At 45.4% G+C, this 19,266-nt stretch overlaps 1 protein-coding gene across 4 annotated transcripts in view; it reads right to left on the reverse strand.

The window, feature by feature from the left end:
• Positions 1–19,266, reverse strand: part of LOC118369379 (prominin-1-A-like) — a 39,268-nt gene that overhangs the window by 14,775 nt on the left and 5,227 nt on the right. For 2 of the 4 annotated variants that reach the window (XM_052498311.1, XM_052498308.1), the window contains exons 2-7: positions 14,722–15,064; positions 2,669–2,733; positions 2,061–2,266; positions 1,827–1,947; positions 329–392; positions 70–159 (exon numbers count right to left, since the gene is read on the reverse strand). In XM_052498311.1, the coding sequence (XP_052354271.1) occupies positions 70–159; positions 329–392; positions 1,827–1,947; positions 2,061–2,266; positions 2,669–2,733; positions 14,722–14,965 (790 nt within the window). In that variant the 5' untranslated portion in view covers positions 14,966–15,064. The remainder of the gene's footprint in view (positions 1–69; positions 160–328; positions 393–1,826; positions 1,948–2,060; positions 2,267–2,668; positions 2,734–14,721; positions 15,065–19,266) is intronic. The other 2 variants (XM_052498309.1, XM_052498312.1) reach the window with 2 other exon arrangements.

Genomic DNA, 19,266 nt, shown 5'->3' on the forward strand with positions numbered 1-19,266 from the left:
GTTAGAATATCAGAAGAGGAATACACACACACACACACACAAAAACACACACACAGGATGGAGTTGTACCATTGGCTATATCTCTGACAGACTGCAGGGAAGGTTTCAGGGGGCCCTCTAGCCTTCTCTGGATCTCCTTGCCCAGCAGATTACCTATATCTGGGAGCGAGAGAGAAGGTAGAGATGTATGTCATTGGTGTTTCCCAAATTGTGAATGGCAGCTAGTCACTACTGGGTCAAAACGACAATTGGATTTACAGTTGTTTCAGTGTGTTTGTACTTTGCAGAACGTGTGATGCATTATGTGACTAGAAGCTCGGGTACTCACTATTGAGGCTTCTGGTGACTTCATCCACTGTCTCATTGCTCCCTGTCAGCACACTATCAATTTGCTGAGCAGAGATAGAACACACACACACACGTAGACACAGGAGAGACGACATAAAATTGAAACACAAAACTGAAACTTCAAAGCCACTACCGACAGCCAAAATGAATGATTGACATGTTCTAACAACACAACCTGCCCTACCATTAACCTATCCTTCTCTCTCCATCCTTTCCCTCTCTCTTTCTCCCTCTTCCCCCCCTTCTTCCTCTCCCTTTCTCCCCAGTCCCCTTTCTCTCCCTCTCTATCCCCTGCCTTCTTCACCCTTCTCCCACTCTTCCCCCGGCGTCCCTCTCCCTCTGTTGTACCAGATAAAAGTGTTGACAGGCCTGACCGTCCGTTAACCATTAAGGTGAATGGGCGACTAATGGTGTGACAGAGAATCGAAGGTCCTACCCCGAAGACATGCTAACCTCTCACCATTGCAAATAACATGGGTGGTTAGCATGTTTTGGGGGTATGATGTTTGACCCACTGTTTTTAAATCACTCGTCATTATTCACAATTCATTTTAGGATGATCCGTAACCATGGTATCATCCACGTTAATGTAGAAGTGTTTAGAAACATATTATATTCTTATTTACAGTAAAAGAGACTCCAAAATAACAATACAATATTTACCATTGATTTCTAATGGGCACTAAATAATCTGAAACACAACCGAAACGAACTGCAAATGCATCCGACAAGTTTGTGGTCAAGTCACGCTTGATGTAGTCATCGCGTCCTAGGTACATGGGGCCAAGATTTAAACCTGTGACAGCTTGATTCATAATGATCTTTAGGGGTGTCAATACATTTGACCCTTAACCTTCTTCAGAAAAAAAACATATCATATCAAAACAAAATCTCTTTCTCTGAGCAATTGTATTAGTATAAAACAATGTAATCCCCCCCCCCCCCGCCAAAAAATTGCTTACCAAGGGCAGCTGAGGGGAGGACAACTCATAATAATGGGTGGAACGGAGTGAATGGAATGGTATCAAGCACATGGAAAACATGTTTGATTTGTTCAATACCATTCTATTTATTCCTTCCAGCCATTTACCATGAGCCCGTCCTCCCCAATGAAGGTGCCACTTGCTGCCTGTAGAGCATACTCCATAGCTCCAGTATTTGAATGATTTATTTTATTGTCATTCTTGCTCATCTTTATCAAATGGTGTCAATCATTTCAGACCCCACTGTTAATCTATAAAACTGTCTGTATTGACATGTATGTCTATAATGTTTTAGAAACTAAACTGGTCTTCCTTCTTCATTTATTACTTAGGTTTTCTACTCCCTTCTGAAAAATCACAGGTAAGTCCTCACACACACGCACACACACACACACACACACACACACACACACACACACACACACACACACACACACACACACACACACACACACACACACACACACACACACACACACACACACACACACACACCTGTGGGACAGCAGTGAGGTAGGTTTGGAGGTTGTCAAGTGTATTGTTGAGTTCCACAGAGCTGTCCTCGACACTCCCTTTCAGAAACTGGTTGCTGAAGAACATGCAGATGTTCCCTGAACTACACACACATGCACAGAAAAATTAGTGTGTGTTCATTGTTTCACTTCATATAAAAAAAATGCTCGTTTTTTTTTTCTTATCCAAAAGCTTAAAATATGCGCGCGCGCTTACAGTATGACTAGCGTGGTGAGTAACGTAGCCCAGTAGAATCCTCTCCTGTGACAGTGGACAGCTTTAGTCTGCTTCTGGTACATGTGTCCTCCACAGCGTCCACAGCAGCGACAGCAGGCCAGGCAGAACCCCACCAGGGGCATCAGGATAATGTACACGATCCCTATAGCAGCACACACTAGGAAACCAACTTCATAGAGAAGGACCTGAGGAGATTCACACACAGTTAACATACACAGACACACACACACATTAACATAAACACACAGATACACTAGTAGAATATATAGGATTATGAGCAGAGTGTAAATAAGAAGAAGAAGAAAAGTTGGCTGATTCAACATTGGTGAAGAGAAGGATGGTGACACTTTGCTGAAATATAATTAACATTGCACATTACTGTGTAGTGTTAGCGTACTTTACACTGTCATCTACTACTCATGCAATACTATGAAAACCGAATGACCAGAAATAGTCATGAGACCAATCTTCTATCATTAACAACGAAGAGTCATTGTTGTCCGATGTGACGTCGCACTCTGTCAAATATCACTAGACAATAGATTGACTGTGATGTGGACAGGAGTCTCACGCGCATCTGTTCTCACCTCTTTAATGGTCTTGTCGTCGTGGTATATATTGCCATTTTCCTCCAATATATTCACCAGCAAATCTAAGAGAGAGAGATGGAGAGGGAGAGAGAGATGGAGATGGAGATGGAGAGAGAGATGGAGATGGAGAGGGAGATGGAGAGGGAGAGGGAGAGATGGAGAGGGAGATGGAGATGGAGATGGAGAGAGAGAGATGGAGAGGGAGATGGAGAGGGAGATGCAGATGGAGAGAGAGATGGAGAGGGAGAGGAGAGATGGAGATGGAGAGGGAGAGGGAGAGGGAGAGAGAGATGGAGATGGAGATGAGAGAGAGATGGAGATGGAGAGGGAGAGGGAGATGGAGAGGGAGATGGAGATGGAGAGGGAGAGGGAGAGGGAGAGGGAGAGAGAGATGGAGATGGAGATGGAGAGGAGAGGGAGAGGGAGATGGAGATGGAGAGGGAGAGAGAGATGGAGAGGGAGATGGAGATGGAGATGGAGAGGGAGAGGGAGATGGAGAGAGAGATGGAGATGGAGATGGAGAGAGAGAGAGAGGGAGATGGAGAGGAGATGGAGATGGAGAGGGAGAGGGAGAGGGAGAGGGAGATGGAGATGGAGAGAGAGATGGAGAGAGAGATGGAGAGAGAGATGGAGAGAGATGGAGATGGAGAGGGAGAGGGAGATGGAGAGGGAGATGGAGATGGAGAGGAGAGGGAGAGGGAGATGGAGAGAGAGATGGAGATGGAGATGGAGAGGAGAGGGAGAGGGAGATGGAGAGGGAGATGGAGATGGAGAGGGAGAGGGAGAGGGAGAGGGAGATGGAGATGGAGAGAGAGATGGAGAGAGAGAGATGGAGAGAGAGATGGGAGAGAGAGGGAGATGGAGAGGAGAGATGGAGAGGGAGATGGAGAGAGAGATGGAGAGGGAGATGGAGAGGGAGATGGAGATGGAGATGGAGATGGAGATGGAGATGGAGAGATGGAGATGGAGATGGAGATGGAGAGAGAGATGGAGAGAGAGAGAGATGGAGATGGAGATGGAGAGGAGATGGAGATGGAGATGGAGATGGAGATGGAGATGAGAGAGATGGAGAGGGAGAGAGAGATGGAGAGGAGAGAGAGATGGAGAGGGAGATGGAGATGGAGAGAGATGGAGAGGGAGATGGAGAGGGAGAGAGGGAGAGAGAGATGGAGATGGAGGAGAGGGAGATGGAGATGGAGATGGAGATGGAGAGAGATGGAGAGGGAGATGGAGATGGAGAGGGAGATGGAGATGGAGAGGGAGATGGAGAGGGAGATGGAGAGGGAGAGGGAGAGGGAGAGGGAGATGGAGAGAGAGATTGAGATGGAGATGGAGAGAGAGATGGAGATGGAGAGGGAGAGGGAGATGGAGAGGGAGATGGAGAGAGATGGAGATGGAGATGGAGATGGAGAGGAGATGGAGAGGGAGATGGAGAGGGAGATGGAGATGGAGAGAGAGATGGAGATGGAGAGAGAGATGGAGATGGACAGGGAGATGGAGATGGAGAGAGAGATGGAGATGGAGAGGGAGATGGAGAGAGAGATGGAGATGGAGAGAGAGATGGAGATGGACAGGGAGATGGAGAGGGAGAGAGAGATGGAGAAAAAAAAAGAAGACGGATCTGGATAAGCACTACACAATACGTATATATGTAAGGGTCTTGAAATCATACGGCATATGAAAGCAATTGTGAAAACGTACAGTTATGATGTAACTATTGTTCCCTGAAGGAGGGAATGAGGTACAACAACATACTATGGGGAATCAACAACCAATCATATTCACCTGAAGAACTGAAATCCCACCAAACGGATGCCAAGCCCGCCCTCGGAAGTCCCGCCTTCCTGACTATAATACTGGGGGTCGCATACATTTCCTCAATTAAGTACCGCTCTTCTGCGAGCCCAATTCCACTGTAGGAGCGGAGTGATTGTATGTTTCCATAGTATGTTATACCTCGTTCCCTCCTTCGGGGAATAGTAGTTATATTCATAACCGTACATTCCTTTTCAGTTGGTCACTCTGTATAGCATACTATGGAAACATACAATCACTCCCCAAGCCTAGCACGCCTATGACGGCCCATGCACACACAGGAGAGGAGGGGAGGGGCGCATGTGACAAAGGTGACAAATAAAATGAGATTTGAAACCCTGGGTTAGAACTGACAATACCTACATGACACACCGAGATGGCTCCCACATAAGCTTCAAATGTATAAAAAGAAAGGCCCTGCTCAAAAAGCTCTTGGAAGGACATCAAAAAGTCCACCAAAGAGCTCTGAAAAGGAGAATCTCCTTTTTATTTTATTTTACCTTTATTTTACTAGGCAAGTCAGTTAAGAACAAATTCTTATTTTCAATGACGGCCTAGGAACAGTGGGTTAACTGCCTGTTCAGGGGCAGAACGACAGATTTTGTACCCTGTCAGCTCGGAGATTTGAACTTGCAACCTTTCAGTTACAGTCCAATGCTCTAACCAGTGCCCCAGCTGAAACCGTGCCGGACGGAGCCGGAATGCGACCCTCCTTTGTTGGGACAATAAACACAGGATTCAGAACCGTGTCCAGAATGAGACCCAGACACTGAAAGCACTGAGCCGGAGTCAAACAACTGTTCTTGTAATCCACTTTGCACCACAGACTTAATATGGGAAACCAGCGTGGCAGGGTGGCCAATACTCTGATCCGCTGGCACTGCACCGGTGCCAAAGTCGCCTCCACTGCCATAGAAAAGGTGCAGAGCGATCGGGAGAGTCCGAAAGGCAGGACCAGAAACTCGTCGGCCACACCCTCGAAGTGAAACCTCTTGAAATGAAACCTTCTGTGGGGAGGATGTGTAGCCACATGAAAACATGCATCCTTCAGATCTATGTGCGTAAACCAAATGCTGGGACACACCGACTGCAATAGCCAGCAGAATAGCCTGCTTTTGAAGGAGAGAGGAAATCTCCTCTCTCAAGACAGGCGCTAGGACCTCGGAGACCATTGACATAATGACATCAAGAAAAGGAGGACGCACAGCGAACTACAGACTGTACCCCCTGGTCACCATCCTCATCGCCCATGGTGAAACAGTGCATGCCAGCCACTGGATGGAGCACGCTGCCAGTCTCCCATGCATTGTCTCCTGAATGGGCGGAGCACCACCCAGAGAACTGGGATTTAAAAAAAAAATTGTCATGCTTGTTTTAATATCCACTACTTGCCAACCGTGTGTCTGAACTAGGGGAAGGAACTGTTTATTATAGCCACAACTGGATGAGACCGCACTCTTGATACCCAATAAACACAGAGGAACTTTTGTAGAAACAATGTGCTTTCTTGCTACTGCTGTTCTGATACCCAGCCCACACCGGGTTTGGGGGACTTTGCAAACCAGTAACTTGTCCCCGTTGACTGAGCCACTTGGGAGCACTTTGTTGGTGAAACTGGCTCATCCAAATACATCCTCCTGTCCCTGTCAGGAATCCAGGACAATGTCAAGCAGAGGTGGTGGTGAACCCATACTTCTCACCATGGCCAGGATAGTACAGCAGGACGGACGCAGTACAAAATCAACAGCAGCACGGATTTCATCGAGAAGCTCTGAAACCGACTTCCCCGACTCTGTGGTCTTATTCAGCTCCTGTAGCAAATCAATATAATACATCAGCAGCATTGTGACCACATTACATTTACATTTACATTTAAGTCATTTAGCAGACGCTCTTATCCAGAGCGACTTACAAATTGTACATTCAATGACCGGGCCGCCACACCCTCAGTGAAGTACACTTTGTCCAGCTGATCCGTCGAGAACCAGCATTATGTATTCATCGTGCTAGGATTAGCCCTCTTTGTAGCCTCTGGATCTAAGTAACTTGCCAGCTTTCCATCCATCCATCCAGTGTTATAATGGAGGGATTGTGCGTTCCTGGTGTAACTCGGGTAGTTGTCCTCTACCTGTCCCGCAGGTTTGATGTTCGGATGTACCGATCCTGTGCAGGTGTTGTTACACGAGGTCTGCCACTGCGAGGACAATCAGCTGTCCTTCATGTCTCCCTGTAGCGCTGTCTTAGGCATCTCAAAGTACTGACATTGCAATTTATTGCCCTGGCCACATCTGCAGTCCTCATGCCTCCTTGCAGCATGCCTAAGGCACGTTCACGCAGATGAGCAGGGACCCTGGGCATCTTTCTTTTGATGTTTTTCAGAGTCAGTAGAAAGGCCTCTCTAGTGTCCTACGTTTTCATAACTCTGACCTTAATTGCCTACCGTCTGTAAGCTGTTAGTGTCTTAACGACCGTTCCACAGGTGCACGTTCATTAATTGTTTATGGTTCATTGAACACGCGTGGAAAACAGTGTTTAAACACTATACAAATGAAGATCTGTGAAGCTATTTGGATTTTCACGAATTATCTTTAAAAGACAGGGTCCTGATAAAGGGAAGTTTATTTTTTATAAACATCTTCTGGTGTGTTCATGTGAGAGGATCAGAGTTCACACTTTCACAAGGCTGAATGGAGATCAGGCGTCACATTTTTACAGCAACCCTCTGATCTCTCCCACCCGCATTCCCTCCCTCTCTTCGTTCATTCCTCCTTCACCCTCTCTCTCTCTCTCTCTGACAACAGTGAGATAGGAAATCAAACCTACCCGTATGTTATTTAGATGTAACCTAACCTAAGGATCATGAAACCATGGGTAACCATACCGGTGTTGTAAGACCTGAGCCAACCACACATTAAAGAACTGCTTGTCCACCATTGTCTTGTCTAACCCTGGTAGTTATGGTTATTGTTCATACACCAACGGCTGGCATTCTGGAGAGAAACCTGAGAGGCGATATATTACTGTCTAGTTGGGAAGGAGGACATTCTGCTTTTTCACATTCTCTCTCTAATTCTGCATTTCTCGCTCCCTCTTTCTGTCTCTCTCTCTCACACAGAGGCCACTCTACTAGATAAGTTGCATTGAATTGTGAAAACTGTTACAGAGTAACAACGAGGTGTGAACCACTTTTTTTTATTATTTTGTATTAGTGTTTTTCTTCTCTGTTGCACAAATGTGTGTTGGTGACTACCACACATGTTGAGTAAATCAACTACGGAAGAGCTGTCACCATCACTTGTGTTTTGATGATAAACCCTAAATAATAAAACGCACAAGAAATCAAGCTTAGAACAGGCTACTTACTGTCGAGAGAGAGAGACTTTTGACTTTGTCTTTCTTTATTGAAACATTCTTAATTCATTTAAAACTCACCCCCACACTCCTAAAATAAAAAATAAATAAAAATATATCCTATACTGCATACATGTACCATACTCACCTTTCCATCTACCACATGATACAAATCACCATACACAAAAACCCTCTCCTACAACCGTATATCCAAAACATCTTCCCCAGCAATACAGACAGCCCCCCAACACACCATATCTCCTCAAACATCTCCACACATTTGATCATTTTATAGAACTCAAACTCAACCCTAAGGCGCGCAGAGACCATCCCATTAAACAGTAGTAAAGGGTCTGTTATCCCCCACCTTTGACCTCCTGTTCCTCCTTGTTAGCCAAATAGCTAACTTTGCCTGCGCAAACAGAAAATTCAACAAAACACATTTTTCTTTCTCCTTACTCGAATACCTGTATCCCATTATAAACATCCCAACAGCAAAAACCACCCCCAACCTGTCACACAGACATTCCAACAGAGACATTAATGGCATTAACCTGGTGCACACAGAAAACACATGAATTACAGTTTCTTTCATTTGACAGAAAGGACACCCCTGCCCAATTCCCGGATCAACCCGTGCCAACCAGCTGTTAGTGGCCAGGGCTCCATGAAGAACCCTCCACTGGAGGTCCCCTGACCTCTTTGGTACTGGGGGTTTGTAGAGCGCCCTCCATCTAAAACCCACCATACTCTCCGCCCCACATACCCCCTGCCACTGATGTGCCTTCACTCCTGTTAGGCTTCTAATGCTCCTCACCTTAACGCAGAGGTTGTAGAGGGCTTTACCTCCCACCCCTCAAACTCCCCCAGGCTCGGAGTGTTAAAATCTAACAAGTCCTCCAGACCCCCTTGCCAGTCTCCAGTCTCTGCCGTCACCTGCAGTGGCGGGAACATTGGTGGCCCCTCTCCCTTTGGCCTCTCAAACACCCCCTTACCGGCTCAGACAGTGCCTCCTGGACCTCCTCCAGGAATCTCTCCAGCAGCCTAAGAGACGTTATTCCTGTTTGTTGCGCCAAGACCTCCGGGGTTTTCCACCCCTCCTCTCCCAGCAGTCTCAGGTCACCCAGCCTTTGTAAACCCCTGCCATCAGTTGCCTCTGCAGGGTGGCCGACTGAACCGATCTCAAAGGGATGGCTGGGTTGTGGAAGATGGGCTCCTCCCACACCCACTGCCCAGGCTCCACACCCCTTCTCGTGTGAGCCTTAGCAGCTGCCAGGCCCTCAGCACCGCAGAGTAAAACTCTGAGAGACCTGCTGTACTCAGCCTCTCCAGCTTCATGAGGAACAGCTGCCGGTCCAACCCTAATCCGCCAGCTCTCCTCAGCAGCGCACATGCTGGTTCCCTCCAGCCAACATCAGTGTGGTACAGCAGTCTCTGCACCGCCTTTAGTCGGAAAGCAGCCATCCTGCTCTCCAGTTCCACCAGGCCCTGTCCTCCTTCGTGGACGGTCATGTACAAAACTGCTGCCTTCAGCCAGTGATGTCCCGACCAAAAAAAGTCCACCAGCTTGCGTTGCAGGTCTGCAAGCAGACCGGCGGGGGGGTTGAGGACAGCCAGTTTATGCCACAAGGAAGATGCCACCAGGTTGTTGATTATCAGCACCCTCCCTCTATATGACACTTGGGACAGGAGCCACCTCCACCTGGCCAGTCTTGACACCACTGCCTGTGTCAGCCCCTCCCAGTTCTTGCTGACCCACCTCTCCGAGCCCAGGTACACCCCCAACACTTTAAGCCCTTCACAACCCCACTGCAAACCCCCTGGAAGCAGAGGAGGAGCCCTATCCCCCATGCCCCACATAACAGAGCTTTGCTCTTTCCCCAGTTTACCTTAGCTGATGAAGCTCCCTCGTACACCTTCAGACTGGTCTCTAGTTCCTGCATATCTTGCCCATCCCTGACCATCACAGAAACATCATCTGCATATGCTGAGACTGCAATTCCTGTCACCACATCCATGCCTGTCCAGCACACTCCCCGCAGTCTCCTGCGTAGCAGTCCTAAAAAGTCTCAATGGCTAGTGTGTACAGCTGCCCAGATAGAGGGCATCCTTGTCTAATGCCCCGTCTCACCCAGACTGGCCTACTGAGCCCCCCTCCCACCTTAACCATACATGACGCCCCAGCATACAACAGCTTCACACAGGTCACAAAACTCTTCCCAAACCCAAACACAGACATCACATTAAACAGATACTCATGATCCACTCTATCAAAAGCCTTCTCTTGATCTAAAGAGACCAGTCCAAAGTTCACATTAGAACCTCTCGACAAGTCCAACATGTCCCTAATCAAGAACAAGTTGTCCGTGATTGAGCGTCCCGGTACACAATATGTCTGGTCCTTGTGTATTATAGAGTCCAGATGGGACTTCAGTCTGTTAGAGAGGACCTTGGCAAAAATCTTGTAGTCCGCACAGAGTAATGCCACAGGCCTCCAGTTCTTAAGTTCACACAAGTCCCCTTTTTTGGGCAGGAGAGTCAGAGCCGCCCGACGGCAGCTCATCGGCAACTCTCCTACCCCGACGCATTCTCGCAACACGCAAAATAAATCCTGTCCAATTGTTCCCCAGAATTTTTTGTAAAATTCCACTGGAAGTCCATCGACCCCGGGTGCACGACAGGGGGACATCTGGGTTACTGCCTCTGCCAGTTCATGTGACAACAGAGGAATGTCCATTTCATCCCTCTGTTCCCGAGAGAGCTTAGGGAGTCCTGCGAACAAGACCTGAGCACACATAGGATCACACATTTCTGCCCTATACAATTCAGTATAAAACTCCACAGTCCGCTCCTGCATCTCCCCCACCACAGAGGTCACCCGCCCATCAGACAGCCGTAGACAATGCATACCCTTGGCTTCACTGCTCTGTCTTTCCAAACCAAAGAAGAAGGAGCTGGGAGCATCCATCTCCTTGAGCATGGAGAATCTAGCTCTCACAAGTGCTCCCTTTGCTTTAACCTGGAAAAAACTGCCCAGGTCCCTACGTATTCGGCTAAGTTAGCCTGGAGGCCTACATTGCCTTGCACCACCATCTCTACCTCCATCTCACTAATACACCGCTCTAGTTCCCCCAATACTCTCCTAGCCTCTGAGGATGAGAGAGCTGTGTACTGTTGACAGAAAAGCCGAATTTGCACTTTCCCCACATCCCACCACTGACTCAGAGACTCATACTCCTCTCTTCGCTGCCCCCATCTTTCCCAAAAGTCTGGAAACCTGAGCAAAAAGTGGCATCTTGTAAGAGCTTTACATTGAACTTCCAATAAGATGCCTGCCGAGGCCCTGGTGAAATAGACAGCCGAGCCATGGTTATGTGGTGATCCGAAAACCCCACTGGGAGAATGGTAGCACCCAGCAGCCTATTGCTCTGATTCCTGGACATGTAAAAACGATCAAGTCGAGCTGCACTCACCCTAGCCCTAAAAACCTTCACCCACGTATACTGTCTTGTGTTTGGATGTTTAGTTCTCCAAACATCCACTAGGTCAAACTGATTAAAGATGTCCCTTAACACTCCCACTGACACTGCATGAGGCTCTTCCCCATTTCTGTCTTTTGTCAAATCCATTTTACAGTTCCAGTCACCTCCGATCACCAGCGTCTCCTCAGGCGCTACTTGTGAGAGTTCCTGTCTAAGACTCCCAAATAGAACCCCTCTTTCTCTCCCTGTGTTAGGCGCATACACATTTATAAAGACAAAACACATGTTGTTAATTTCTGCTTTAACAACAAGCAACCTACCCCTACACACCTCCTTTGAGGAGCAAATTCTTACAGCCAGACCCGGTGCAAAAAGGACTGCCACCCCTGCACTAAGATTTGTCCCATGGCTCAACACACTTGCCCCTTTCCACCAGAGCCCCCAATCAACTTCATTCACCACATCACTATGCGTCTCCTGCAGAAACAACACCTGTACTTTTTTTGTTTCACATATTCACTCAACACACTCCTTTTTCCCGCATCTCTGGCGCCATTTATATTGAGCGAGCCTACCCGAAGAGTCTCCATAAGAAGTGGGAGAAAAGCCAGCAGAGAAATAGACCAATAGCAAAGCTCAAAAAGCCCCAGTGTCAGTAAGAAATTAAACATTTAAACAGTGTCTGAAGGTAAACCTTTACGCACTGTTGTGACCCACTTCCTCAACCTAAACCGTTTCCTGGGTGAGAGGACACCATGCCCCTCATTTCTCATAGCATGTTGTACTGATCTTACAAACTTTCTAGGATCAGGAAAAAAAAGCCTCAAGATTAACTTTTTTCCCCTTAGTCTCATTCAGGAACCTTGTCAGTTCTCTCAACGTGTACTTAGACCCCTCTGGTTGACTGGCTGTCAGCTCCGGGCCAATTGAAGAGGAGTCTGAAAAAAATACCTCCTCATCCTCTTCCTCAGACTCACTTTCCTCCTCTTCTCTATCTCCCACCCTGACCACCTGCCCTTTCTCTCTGGTTAGGGCCTCACCCACAGCAACAGGCAACATTTCCATGGTGCCTTTGTCCACACCCTTTTTCTTTTTCCTCTTGACACCCTCCTCCTCCTCCCCTAATCTCTTACACTTCCCCACTATACTCTCCTCATCCACTAGAATAACCTGACTAGACGCAGTATCATCTGCACCACCCTCCATAGCATGACTAGGGCCAGCCTCAGCTACACCACCCTCCATAGCATGACTAGGGCCAGCCTCAGCTATACCACCCTCCATAGCATGTCTAGGCCCAGCCTCAGCTACCCCACCATCGCTAGCCTGACTAGACCCAGCCTCTGCTTCTCCACCATCTCTAGCCTGACTAGACCCAGCCTCTACTACCCTACCATCTCGAGCCTGACTAGACCCAGCCTCTGCTTCTCCACCATCTCTAGCCTGACTAGACCCAGCCTCATCTACACCACCATCTCTAGACTGACTAGGCCCAGCCTCTGCTGTCTGCATCTCCTTACCCCCTGCATTTTGACCTCGATTTCCCCCCCTTGCGCTCGTACCCTCCCCTTGTCTATGGCCTTTATGTGGGCACGCAAAGCTCTTGTGCCCCAAATCCCCACATTCAAAACACTGTAGACTATCTGTGCTGGCAAAACCTGCATAGAGCCCCTCCCCATGCCTCACTTTAAAATGCACATTTAGCTGTTGCTCATTATTGTTCAGAAACATAAACACTTGCCTCCTGAATGAAACAACGTGCTTAACGGCATCTGCCTGAAAACCTGCTGACAGTACACGGAAACCGCTAGCAAACTTACCAAAACGACTCAGCTCTTTCCTAATTTGATCATCCGTAATAAACGGAGGCACATTTGCCTCTACAACTCTTGTTGAAGGGGTAGAGAGAGGTGAAATTGACACCAACACATCCCTTACAAATATTCCGCTAGCAATTAGCCTACCGACCAAATTAGCCCTTTTCATGAACACAACCACAGCTTTGTTCATTCTAGAAGCAGAATGTATAAACTCTGCTCCTACCTGTTCACCGACCGCGAGCAGAACCTCCTCCACCTTAACTCCGTTCTCAGGAACACACCTGAACCCATGCTGTATAGACAGCATCTCCTGCGCGCTAGGCTGAGAAGCCATTGTCCGTATTTACAGTTGGGTTCAGAAATGTAAAGTTCTTAAAATGTTAAATTACTGCTCATTGCCTGGCACATAATAGCAGACAAATGTCAGTGTTCTCAACGAACATAAAACCAAAACATGCGCAAACAAGGTTTGAAATACTAAGCAGCAATAATACCTCCAATCCTGATTGGATAGAAGCCATGATCAGAGAGACTATCGCTATCCAATCCGTGCATAGCAGCCTGAGAGCTCTCTGATCTAAGACGGGTTTCACCTGGGCAAAGGTCAATGACTGATTAACTTGTGTGTGTGTGTGTGTGTGTGTGTGTGTGTGTGTGTGTGTGTGTGTGTGTGTGTGTGTGTGTGTGTGTGTGTGTGTGTGTGTGTGTGTGTGTGTGTGTGTGTGTGTGTGTGTGTGTGTGTGTGTGTGTGTGTGTGTGTGTGTATACCTGAGGGACCTTCACTGTTGTTTGTCAAACAGAATCAATAATGAAATGTACTGTCGTGACAAAGGAGATGGACAATCAGATTCTGTCAGTGAGACAAACTACAGTGGAGTACTGTCCACAGGCCTACGCTGTTACTCTGCTCTGTGGTTTCTGGGTTAACCATAAGTGTATGAGTCACTCACTAAATACAAGGAAACACACCATCTACAAAACACGTTCATCTGACTACAGTAGTTAACCATTGACAGCCTGACCCACAACACACCAAAGGCATTCCCATGAACACACTTACTGGCTAACGGCGTCGCCAGTTTCTATGGTTAAAGAGCGCTGGTTGGCTCTAATGTTTAACCTCGTCACATCACTATAGGCACACATGCTCAAATCTTTGGGGAGAGTTAGGAGGAAAGCAAACAGTGCATTTCCTGATGGAAACTAATCTCAGTTAAACTAGAAATAAAATATTGCCTAATGTTTACGTAGTCTGTTCACAAGAGATTAGTTGGCAACAGAAGAAAAATTATAATACAATTCCCCTATAGCTCTATACCATTTTCACTCTGCAAATTGGAGGAAGCCCATGTATTTGTATGGGATGTACATAATGGCTACACACAACTGGCTAGGTCAATATGAGGTCAGTATGATATATAGACTGCTGTAGAAAAGGAGCGCTGTCAGACTAGGCTATGTCCAAAATGGCACAATATTCCCTTTATAGTGCACTTGTTTTGTTTTTGACTATGGCACCCTGCTCCCTTTTGTATACTGTAGTACACTACTTTTTACCAGACAAATTCAGCCCTAGACTGACCTTTGGGGAAGGGGTTGGGCTGGACGGTGTGGAGGAAGGACTGGACCACCCCGGACATGAAGCCTGTGTCTGCTCCTGGGACTGACTGGTACTGGGGCTGGCTCAGGTTCAAGGGAGTGACTCCCGTAGGACAGGAGTCAGCGGGAGGCTGGGCCAAGCTGGAACCCAGGAACAGTGCCCCAATCCAGGCCAACACCGCCCCGACGCAGCCCCCCAACCTCCAAACTCTCCTATATGCTCCCATCACTGCAGCTGGAGACAGGGCCGGAGGGTGTGCTAGGGTAAGGATGGAGAAATTCGTGTGGAGCAATCAACTTATGGCACAATCTCAGTATTGCTGGGCCTGCAAACGCACAGAGCAGAGAGAGACTGGGGTGAGGGTGGAAACACACACAGATACTGAGGAGAAAGCCAAGAAAAACACAGAAGTAATGAGATTGTTGTGAAAAAGTGCAGGCACTGGAAAGGAAACATATTGTATAGTAAAATATTGTATAGTAAAGTATTGTATCATAAAGTATTGTATAATAAAGTATTGTATAATAAAGTATTGTATAGTAAAGTATCGTATAGTAAAGTATTGTATAGTAAAGTATTGTATAGTAAAGTATTGTGAAGTATTGTATAGCAATTGTAAGAAATCCTGCATTGAAGGAAACCATAAACGTGATAACAAGGGAAACGTTCTTCTGTTCATGTGTAAAGCGCTTCCCTAATGATCTGTAAACATTTGACACAACATCTTTCTAGAGACCATATGTCTATCTTAGGCTCTACCATAGTACATGCCATTTCACAGACGGGTCATTCTTGAATTGTGGTGGCATTTGTGTCCCTTGCCTATTGCAACCATGAAAAACACATTAAAATGACAAATAGTTACACATCACACGTTTTTGTTTACGTTGAATATATCAATGATAAAAACATACTGCAAAACGTTGTTTACGCATTGTTTAAAGTACTTAGGGTTAGAAAATGGGCTTGTCCCAGTAGTGACGTGTAGAGTTGTAGAGAGATGTTTTGGGGGATTTAGAGATATCTATTATTTTGAATGCTAGAAAGTGAAACAAAAGTATTTCATATATTGTATAGATCAATAACAACGAAGGTGGCTATTACAATACCAATTTTTTTACTAGTATAATGTCTGTCCCCCAGTTCTATGTCATTGGTGTTACCACCTTGAAAATCATTCCCTCCCATAGCAAACTGTTAAGGGTCGATTTTAAAGACAATTCTTTTCTAATCACACCCTTTTAGTAGGTAATACATTTGAGGATTCCATTTATAATTTGGTGTCTAAATGTGTCACTTGAATGTGAAAAAGCACTTGATGTTACTCAATTTAAATGAAGGGAAATTATTACATTGTGAGCTAAATTATTAATCATATCGCTTAAGTAAAGGATTTTCAAACTGTTAATGACCTTAGATTTGCGCATCTGTGGCCTCCGTTTAAGAAAATCCTCAATAACCTCCAATTGTTTTTCATTGGTGTTACCATCATTGGTGTTACCATCATTGGTGTTACCATCATTGGTGTAACCATCATTGGTGTTACCATCATTGGTGTTACCATCATTGGTGTAACCATCATTGGTGTTACCATCATTGGTGTTACCATCATTGGTGTTACCATCATTGGTGTTACCATCATTGGTGTAACCATCATTGGTGTTACCATCATTGGTGTTACCATCATTGGTGTTACCATCATTGGTGTTACCATCATTGGTGTTACCATCATTGGTGTTACCATCATTGGTGTTACCATCATTGGTGTTACCATCATTGGTGTTACCATCATTGGTGTTACCATCATTGGTGTAACCATCATTGGTGTTACCATCATTGGTGTTACCATCATTGGTGTAACCATCATTGGTGTTACCATCATTGGTGTTACCATCATTGGTGTTACCATCATTGGTGTAACCATCATTGGTGTTACCATCATTGGTGTTACCATCATTGGTGTTACCATCATTGGTGTAACCATCATTGGTGTTACCATCATTGGTGTAACCATCATTGGTGTTACCATCATTGGTGTTACCATCATTGGTGTAACCATCATTGGTGTTACCATCATTGGTGTTACCATCATTGGTGTTACCATCATTGGTGTAACCATCATTGGTGTTACCATCATTGGTGTTACCATCATTGGTGTAACCATCATTGGTGTTACCATCATTGGTGTTACCATCATTGGTGTTACCATCATTGGTGTAACCATCATTGGTGTTACCATCATTGGTGTTACCATCATTGGTGTTACCATCATTGGTGTAACCATCATTGGTGTTACCATCATTGGTGTTACCATCATTGGTGTAACCATCATTGGTGTTACCATCATTGGTGTAACCATCATTGGTGTTACCATCATTGGTGTTACCATCATTGGTGTAACCATCATTGGTGTTACCATCATTGGTGTTACCATCATTGGTTTTACTACTCCTACTGGTGGCACAATATTATCATAATGGTCAAAATTATTCAAAGTCATTAACCCCTTACACTCGTGGAAATTTGTCGAGAGCATATGATTAGGGTCAAATTGAAATGTTCTTTTAAAAGAAGAACTCTAAAAAGCATATGCATAACCATGGTAGCAATTGAAAGAGAACACTGAAGATTATGGGGAAATTGTCCAACTAAAGGCGAGGACACAACAGTTCACCTGACAAGACTGCATCCAAACATTACACTATGATTTTATGTGCATTTTACATTTATTGTCATTTTCACAGCATTTGTCAATAATGAAATCTGAAAATACTCCGGAAACATTCAGTAACATAATATTATTCATTGGAATGTTGGAGAAATTGCAAGCTAAAAAAACAAAAACGATTACAATGGTTTGAATGAGAGGTTTAACTGTTGTCTCTAAGTGGCCAAACACCTTTCCAAACTGTGCACAGTTAAGTCATTTAAATGTACTTTTATGACAAAAGGAAAGCGCCGTTAACTATAAAGTGCTATTTATTTATTTTTATCTCTCCTAGCTTTAACATTGAGGAACTGTAGCAAGTTTTTTGTTTGGAAAACAGCCCTGCGTCCCCACGTCACACAATTACTGTTGTTGTTTACGCAATCCCAAAACCTTCCAATATCAATCACAATCTGGGTCAAGTGGGCATAATTTGAAATCTTGTTCTAATGCCAACATGGCTAGCTAAATTATAGAATACGATCTTGCAGTGTTAGGCTTTCAAAAGGCACTTCAGACAAGCATATTGTAATTTTGGTGCGCATAGAATGGAGTTGAGTGCATTCAATTGAGTGTTCCGAGACAAGTTTTCACCATACTACAAACATAGGCTCGTTATTTTAAGGACAACCCAGGTTATAACGCATGTCCTCCTTGTATATGTGGGATCAAATATAGCAAGACATGTTTTCAAATATGAAATGTGGAATGCAAATTTGGACTCGTGGGTGTGTGGTTTGCTTGTATGACAACAAAGTGGTATTTATTTAAATCCTCAACGCCTCATCTTTCAGAACACAGGCTTCTCTCGGTTTACAGCATTTCCCTGACTCGGACAACAACAAATGTGCAAAAGTAGCCCAATTTAGCGGGAGGGATGAGGGCATCTTCTTGTTGTGTTCAAGTTAACGGCTATTAGTCAAAACTAATGAAGCGCTGTGGTGGAGAACCTGAGCTCTGACGTCACGTATAGCATGTTACTGTACAGCCACTGCGTTCAAATGTAGTAGTTTATCAATGACAAAATCTCCCATTTTCAACGCCTATATGGGATGACAGAGGCTGTGAGTGGAAAGAGCTACGCTGCCATGTTAGTTTATTTAGAAAAGGAAGATGGACCTAGATTTGTAAATACTTCTTTACACATTTCCATTACCAAGTGACACCACAATTCAAGAACGACCCAGATGCATTTACAGTAACGCGTGCATACATTTAACTTACGGGTGGTCCCGGGAATCGAAACCACGCCATGCTCTACCAACTGAGCTACCACAGTTTTGATCAATTAACCACCAACACACAATACATTACTTGAATCTTGCAATTCCACATCCTCTTCCTAAATCAATAAAGATGATACACATAAAACCCTGAGACAGATCACCAAAAACATTAAAAATTCCATAATGCAAAACCACACACACAACAAACTATTCGGAGTCATAAAATCGGTAATGTTCGTAGAGAAACAAAGACTGCCCCGACAGATCTATAGATGATGCAATCTCAATTGCTCTCCACACTGCCGTCACCCACCTAGAATACCTATGAGAGAATGCTGTTCATCGACTACAGTTTAGCATTCTAAACCATTGTCCCCTCCAAGTATCTCTAAAAGTATTGATGTTCATCAGTTCACTAAGACAAATTGTCTATAAATGGAGAATGTTCAGCACTGTGGCCTCCTGCAAAGACGACTGCAAGAGCACAGCGCAGAAGGCTCAATACGAAGAATCCTAGAGTGTCAGCTAGACTTACAGAAATCTCTGGAACATGCTTACATCTCTGTTGACGAGTCATCGATACGTAAAACACTA

The sequence above is a fragment of the Oncorhynchus keta genome, chromosome 36 (genome assembly GCF_023373465.1).
Source record: "Oncorhynchus keta strain PuntledgeMale-10-30-2019 chromosome 36, Oket_V2, whole genome shotgun sequence".
NCBI classification, from domain to species: Eukaryota; Metazoa; Chordata; class Actinopteri; order Salmoniformes; family Salmonidae; genus Oncorhynchus; species Oncorhynchus keta.